At 46.1% G+C, this 7500-nt stretch overlaps 1 protein-coding gene across 3 annotated transcripts in view; it reads right to left on the bottom strand.

The window, feature by feature from the left end:
• The window catches only part of bmpr1ba (bone morphogenetic protein receptor, type IBa), a 50951-nt gene that overhangs the window by 22775 nt on the left and 20676 nt on the right, over positions 1-7500 (bottom strand). For all 3 annotated transcript variants that reach the window (XM_048243669.1, XM_048243671.1, XM_048243670.1), the window contains exon 2: positions 6656-6999. In XM_048243669.1, the coding sequence (XP_048099626.1) occupies positions 6656-6752 (97 nt within the window). In that variant the 5' untranslated portion in view covers positions 6753-6999. The remainder of the gene's footprint in view (positions 1-6655; positions 7000-7500) is intronic.

The raw sequence follows: 7500 nt of genomic DNA, 5'->3' as shown, positions 1-7500 counted from the left end.
CGGAGCGCTCGCACCATTTAGAGAATGACACGCCATGCCACGAGAGGCTCCAGCTCAATCGCGCTAAACAAACAGCAGGTCTCTTAAGCAGCACAAACACGGGGAGGGGTAGCCAAGCACCAATCCATGGCAAATTGTTTTTCAACTACCGACGGCGCTCATGCTCCAATTGAGGCTCACTAGGGCTCGATTAAGCTCCATCATCACAAACATGGCAAGGTGACACAGTCTCTCAGGCAAAACCTCAATGAGAAAATGAACAGCAAAAAGATTGACTCTTTGAGGGGCCGATTAGTGTGACTACAAGAACACTACTAGAATCTACAAAAGATGATTCAGAATCACCATCGGACATCATTTGAATGCAGGGTGGGATGTTTTAAATGAGTGACATACTTTGAAATCCATGTAGAAATAGTGCAGCTGGTGCGATGGCGAACTCTTGTGACGTCAAGTCTGATGCATCTTGTACGGTGTGTGGGAAACCAGCTAAACCTGGGTTGTGACTAAGGTTTCAACGGGAACACAACAGAGAGAAAGTCAGAGAGAGACAGAGAGAGAGAGAGGGAGAGAGAGAGTGAGGGAGAGAAAGAGAGAAAGAAAGAGAGGGAATGAGAGAGAGCCCTGCACGGGTATTACCCCTCTCTGCCTGTAAGTGAGCCTGAAACCAGAGCTTGTGCTTCCTGTCAGCAGTAACCTTTCTGGAGGGTCCGGTGCCAAAAAGCCCCACAGTGCCTCATGGCTCTCCGGAAATCTCTCCCTCTCTCCAGCACGCCATGTTTAGACACACAGCACACTTTTATGTTACCCGGCACCAACCCCCCCGCCCCCCCCCCACCCCCAACTCACACACACACACACATAAACTCTCGCACACTCACACACACACACACACACACACACACACACACACACACACACACACACACACACATAAACTCATACACACACACACACACACCACCCTGACCGCTACCCCACTATCACCCCATCCAGCGAACAATTCGGCTCTCACACAATGTGCGCTGGAGCTCTCCTAAAGCCAGGCTCGGGCCTGCACCTGCCAGCTGTCCCTCAATCAGCCCTCACCCCCCCATCACCATCACCACATCACTCCTCACTGCTCCACACACACACACACCACACATACTCTCACACACACACACACTCACACATACTCACACACACACACATACTCACACCCTGACCTCAAATCCTCTTGACCCCCTCGCAGGGCAACCACACCTTGTTTGTTTTCTCAAACTCCTTCTCTTCTTTACCAGATGGGTGAAGATCATTTTAGGGGACTAGCCTGAGCTTGAGTGGAAGCTGTCAACTCACTCCTAGCTGTCTAATACCTTGTTTTCTTTTCTTCTCTTAGATTACTTTCAAAATATTTTTCCAAGTGAAGGGGCCGAAAATATTTGTCTATTTTCTGAGCAAAAGGTGTGAAGCCTTCCTTGGCATACCTCACATATGACCCTGGCCCTATAAATAAACACCCCACAGAAGAGAACAGTATAGTACGCTTGTTATTTTACATGCGCTGCATTGCAGGCCAGGTCTTTCATCATAAACCTGTTCAAATATTTTTTCAAACTTTGCCAATAACTGTTAGAACAGAGCTTCTCGGCAGTCATAATATGGATTTATATCATTGGACTTTACCGTTGGCTCCTAACAAACTCTCTCTGATTCATGACGCTAACTTTTCTCCCTCGAAAACAATCTCCCAGGAGACACTTTGAAGGTGCTGAGAGGGGGATGGGGGTGGAGTGATAAACTTGCACTTCATAATAGAACACGTAAAGGGACGTTTCGCTGGAACGTTCCGCCGCTTCGGCCTCCAACCCAAATAGGAGGCTTGGGGTCGGGCCGGGTGCCCGTGGCCCACGAGGCGTAACTTAGCCATCACAGAGCGGGGGAAAGAATAATAGGCCGCAGCAGGGGAAGGGCGTCAGGGGGGTTTACATTGTGTCTGCTCCTTGCCCAACCTTTGATACATAATGATATTCCCAGGATTTGGAGGGGGGGGTTCTTAGTGGCAGGGTTGAGTCTTGATTATGTGTACTGGTAGAGCCAACGGTGACTACTGTTCCGCGGCAGGTTTTTCTCTTACTGTGGCATTGAGGTGGAGGTGGAGGTGGAGAGAGTATTTTGGTGCAAACAGGAATCTCCTCCTGCTCTAGTGTGAGAGGCCCCTGTAGTCTGGGGGAGAGATGTTCACAGTGCTGCGTGGTTGTGTTGGGGTAAAGATGCGTTCACAGTGCGTGGTTGTGTTGGGGTAAAGATGCGTTCACAGTGCGTGGTTGTGTTGGGGTAAAGATGCGTTCACAGTGCGTGGTTGTGTTGGGGTAAAGATGCGTTCACAGTGCGTGGTTGTGTTAGGGTAAAGACACGTTCACAGTGCATGGTTGTGTTGGGGTAAAGATACGTCCACAGAACATAGCTGTTTTAGAGCACTGGGGATATTCCACTTCAGTCAAGATATGAGGCAAATCAACCCATAGACTGAGGTGGGTTAATGCATATACTGTACGCACACAATATAACTCCCTCACACACAGAGACACACATACACACAAACACACACATATGAAAGCCTTATTTCAGAGCCACAGGTGCATCTTCTGTTCCTGCCCTCTCATGTCCAGCTACAGATCTAAGGACTTCATCACACTGACCACTGACCAGTTGCAGACAGACTGCAGTTCACTTATGCACGTGATACACGTGTACTAATAATCTGTAGGTACACAAAAATGCATTATCTATGGACAACATAAGTATGTGATATAATACATATTGTTACATACAGTAGGTTGTTACACTGTACTTCATTATTAAGAAGATACACTGGAACAAGGACCCCGTAAAATAAAGTGCCCATGATCTTATTCACCTCTGAGCGTCTATGAGCTATGTCTAGATCTGGGGCCGTATTCACAAAGAATTTTAAGACTAATAGTAGCTCCTAAGTGGTGAATTTAGGAGCAACTCCTAAAAATAATGGGCGTGTCACTCCTAATTTTCAGTAGAAGTAATTCACGAAGCATTTTAGACCTAAAAGTAGCACCTAAGTCTGGGACAGCTTTAAAAAAGTCAAGAGGACTCCTAACTCACTAAGACCTATTCACAAACAGCTTTTTGCGGCATTTCACGTCGCGATGTTTTGAAATGCGTATGCGGCAACAGGAGCTTTCAATCGCGAGGGAACAATTTTGCATTGTAGGCATAGAAGGGATGCAATAACACCACCAACAACAACCAAAACTACTCATTGTCAACATGTAAATTAAATGTAACGTTTAATTGTGAATCAAATTAAAATGTTCTCCTCTTTACAAACGTAGGCATGGTGACAGATTAATTTAATAATGTTGCAAAGATAGGCTACTGCATCAATCCGTAGGTCTATGTTTCATTAGGCTACTAGGCTATTTGTTTTGCCTTACTCTTTATTCATTTAGGCTAGGCCTTTTTATTCAGTTATTCATCATCTTCCGTCCTTCGCACTACTTGTGTAGCGCACGCATTCTCAGACCTGTCACCTGTCACTCATCATCGTAAGGAAGGTGTTTGGAATTATTCCCGCGTTACAATCATCAGCCAATCAAGGTGGTCACTTCAGTCAAGCTCGTGCATGAGTAATGACGTCATCCATAGCAACGAAGACTCACTCTTAGTTTAGGAGTTGTCATTTTTCCTTACTAAGAGTAGGTCTGAAAGGCTTTGTGAATAACTTTTAAGAGAAAACTCCTAGCTAAAATCTTTTAGTGCGATTTAGGAGTACTCCTAGTGGTAAGATAAAAGGCTTTGTGAATACGGCCCCTGGACAATAGCACCATAAAAGCTCATGCAAACTTATGAACTTCCTTAACCTGCATGCCTAAGCTGTAAGACATAACAAAGATAGTTATTTAATATGGCAAATTCCCTGATAGTGGATGTGTGGTTTGGGTCAAATCGAATTCAGTTTTTTAAACATACCATTGTCTCTGTCTCCTCGTCGAGATTACATGCTGCATAAAAAACATTTCATAAGAGGAGATGTTCTGATTGCTGAAACCTTCAGTCTGATACAAACACAACGCCAACCAAACCAAACGCACTATGAAAATCAACCAGCCTCTCAGACACGGCGTAGTGCTCGCTGATTATCGACAACTACACCAATCCATTCCACTCAAACCGCCATCCATGCACAACCAGGTCCTCCACAGTACAGCTTGCAGATCCGTCTGCAAGCCAAAGCCTCTCAGGCCCTCATACAATATTCATATGAGTAGCTTGCTGATTTCCCTCCTGTTTAACCTGCAGGTGGTGCACTAATGTTGGTATTTTCAGTAATTAACAGACTGCCTGAGGGACAGGTGCTCTCCGTGCAAAAGTCCAAACACAGACTGATGTTGCTCGAGACACTGGAGTCTGGCTGGAGGCTCTTTTAAACTGTTACATGAAGGGGAAAATCAACGGTATTAAGAAGTTAAAGTTTATCACCTACATAAAGGTGGAAGTCTTCAAAGACAAAATTCTTTATTGCACAAAATATACAGGATACTATATAAGTCTTTCATATTGTATGTTTGTGGTTTGTCACAAGTTCATTAATTCTATCCTGTTTAAGTGTAATTATAAAAGTGCATGTTGTCTTTCTTATTAATTAAGGAGCTAAATCACTGACTGTGAATATGAAGTGTTTTAATTAGTAGTTGTCATGAGGCTGTGTTTATTGCAAATGCCTTCAAATTCTTAATGCTCTTTACAATTTCGAATGAGGACAAAAAAAACTATTTGGCACCACGCTGTGAGATGTTTGCGCTGATTTGATTTTACCCTCGAGTCCTTACCTAAAATAAATCGTGGCGTCATGGACAAATTCTTGTGTTAAGTAAACAATTATGAACAATTATGTATTCACTTACTCATTTTAATTTGAGGAGGTCATACTCTGAGATTCTAATAGACAAAAACATTGCACTACAAGGCTGTTTTCAGAAATATTTACAGTCTATATAAAGACCAGCAGTAGTACACGGTGGGTTCTTCACGCTGCTTTGCTGATGCAAAAGAAAACAAACTTTTCTGGATGAGGAGCCCGGAAAAAGTAAACAAGTGCTTATATAACGGCTGCTGCGAGATAGACATGTACAATTCAGGCACCCATAGAGATGTTTTATCAGCGCTAAATTTGATTTAAAAACCCTGGAAGCAGAGAGGGCAGCCCTCTGAAAGACAGCTCCTGTGAATAGGACCCAGGGAGGTCTCTCCCTCTCTCTGCATAAAGATAGCCTAAGCTGGCCTAAGATAGACTGGCTTTGATGCGCTGTGGTGGCGGGCCATCCCCGTTAACCCCGGGCCCTGCTGAGCCGGCCCAAGCAGTGTTAAACGCACAGCTGTGCGCCTGTGTGTGGGAGCAGAGTGGGCCAAATTTCTTTGTACGTGTGTGTGTGTGTGTGTGTGTGTGTGTGTGTGTGTGTGTGTGTGTGTGCTGTGTGTGTGTGTGTGTATGTGTGTGTGTCTTGCGTGTGTTTTGCTCTATGTTTGTGTTTGTGTGTGTATTTGTGCTACTGTGTGTGTGTGTGTGTGTGTGTGTGTGTGTGTGTGTGTGTGTGTGTGTGTGTGTGTGTGTATGTGTGTGTGAGTGTGTGTGCATACATATGTGTGTGTGTGTGTGTGTGTGTGTGTGTGTGTGTGTGTGTGTGTGTGTGTGTGTGTGTGTGGTGGTGTGTGTGTGTGTGCATGTGTGTGAGCGCACCTCCACCAGTGCCCTGGAGCTACGAGCTTGAGTGATTTCTTAGCTGGAAGTCCAACTGTGTGTCAAACAAGTGTCAGACAGCTGAATGGCCAAATCCTCCAGCCCCCTCCCAACCCAACCAGCTCATGGGAGCTCAGCGGGCCGCCCCCCATTGGAGAGGCAGAGAGGAACACAGCAAGTGGTGGCTACGCCCCAACTGACATCCCAATGAGCAAAACACAAGCAGACCTCTCCAGCAGCAAAACATCTCCAGCTCTCTCTCGCCATTTTAAATGGAAAAAACACTGAATCCTAATACAGTCAATCAATATACGATGTATGAAATAGAAAATTAAGAAGCAGAAGAAAGAATCAATGAATGGTGTGTTTATATTTTGGTCAATTCTATAGAATTTAATATACCATGGCTATGCTCAAAAATAAAAACTGTCAATTTCAAGTGATCTCGTGAAAGAAACCTTTTCTAAGAAAAAGTAGGGATACAGCATAATCTGCATGTACTATGCACCAGTTAAACATCATGCTTGAAAGCTGAATATAAAAAACCTGTTGCTATCCCGCTACATTAGCTCTTTCATAGTACAAGTTACGTAATATCTGGGAAGCAGATACACCAAACAAAATGCATCCGACCTATGTTTCCATCTGGACAAGTAACAAGCTACAAGAACAGCTTTAATACTTTCCTACTTTTATGCAACTGTCAGGCTCAGAACTCAGAACTGATACAGCTCCTCTAGGCAATTCGACATCCGCCGTGAAAGTTTGTGCCACTTGTCCCCCTCTCACACAACACTTTGACAAACGCTGTCGCAAAGCAACATAATTCACACTCACAAGACATGGGCAGACTGACTGTGATTTCGCGCTGAAAGAGGGCAAGTGCCCAGTACTCACCCTGAGCCCGAGAGAGGAGAGCGGTCAGTCCCAACAGCAGCAGAGGAGTCCGCCACGCGCCGTCCCACCGCGGTCCCATCTTTAACCGTCTGTCCATCACTCCGTTCGTCTATCTGTCTGTCTGTGCGTCCACTGGCCGGACGAAAGATGAGGTAAATCCCTGAGGCTCCGGCCTCCGCGCGCTGTGCTCAAAAGCCTCTGAGAGTGTGTGTGTGTTTCTGCGTCTGCGAGTGTGTGTGTGTGTCAGTGAGAGAAACTGTCTCTTCTCTGCGGTGTGAGAAACTCCACACCACACAAAACACACAGCAGCCTGAATCACTGCCGCTCCGACACTGACTGCCCAGCTGCATAGGAGAGACAGGGAGAGAGGGAAAGAGAGAGAGAGAGGGAGGCAGGGAGAGAGAGAGGGGTGAGAGAGAGAGAGAAAGAAAGGGGGAGGAGAGAGGGAGTTATTGAGTTGCTCACTCGCTCGCTCTCTCTCTCTCTCTTTCACACACACACACACACGCACGCACACACACAGTGCCGCCTGTGTAGCAGGGCCAGCCCCCTCTCTCCCTAGACACCTTGTGGATAAGACAACAAAGCAGCAGCTGATCCCTGTTGCCCTGCCTGGCCCTCTGCCACCGGCATGGCCCTTATTCCACACCTCACACTCACACTCACACTCTTTCTCTCTTGTCTCTCTCTCTCTCTCTCTCTGTCTCTCTCTCTCTCTCTCTCTCTCTCTCTCTATCTCTCTCTCTCTCTCACTCACACACACACACACACAATCACCCACCAGCCACCTCTGTCCTCCACAAAATCCAGGCCCACCCAGGGGGGGTGGGCGAGGGGGCAGGGGC

The sequence above is a fragment of the Alosa alosa genome, chromosome 5 (assembly GCF_017589495.1).
Source record: "Alosa alosa isolate M-15738 ecotype Scorff River chromosome 5, AALO_Geno_1.1, whole genome shotgun sequence".
In the NCBI taxonomy this organism is placed as follows: Eukaryota; Metazoa; Chordata; class Actinopteri; order Clupeiformes; family Clupeidae; genus Alosa; species Alosa alosa.
This window is presented reverse-complemented; position numbering and strand designations above follow the sequence as displayed.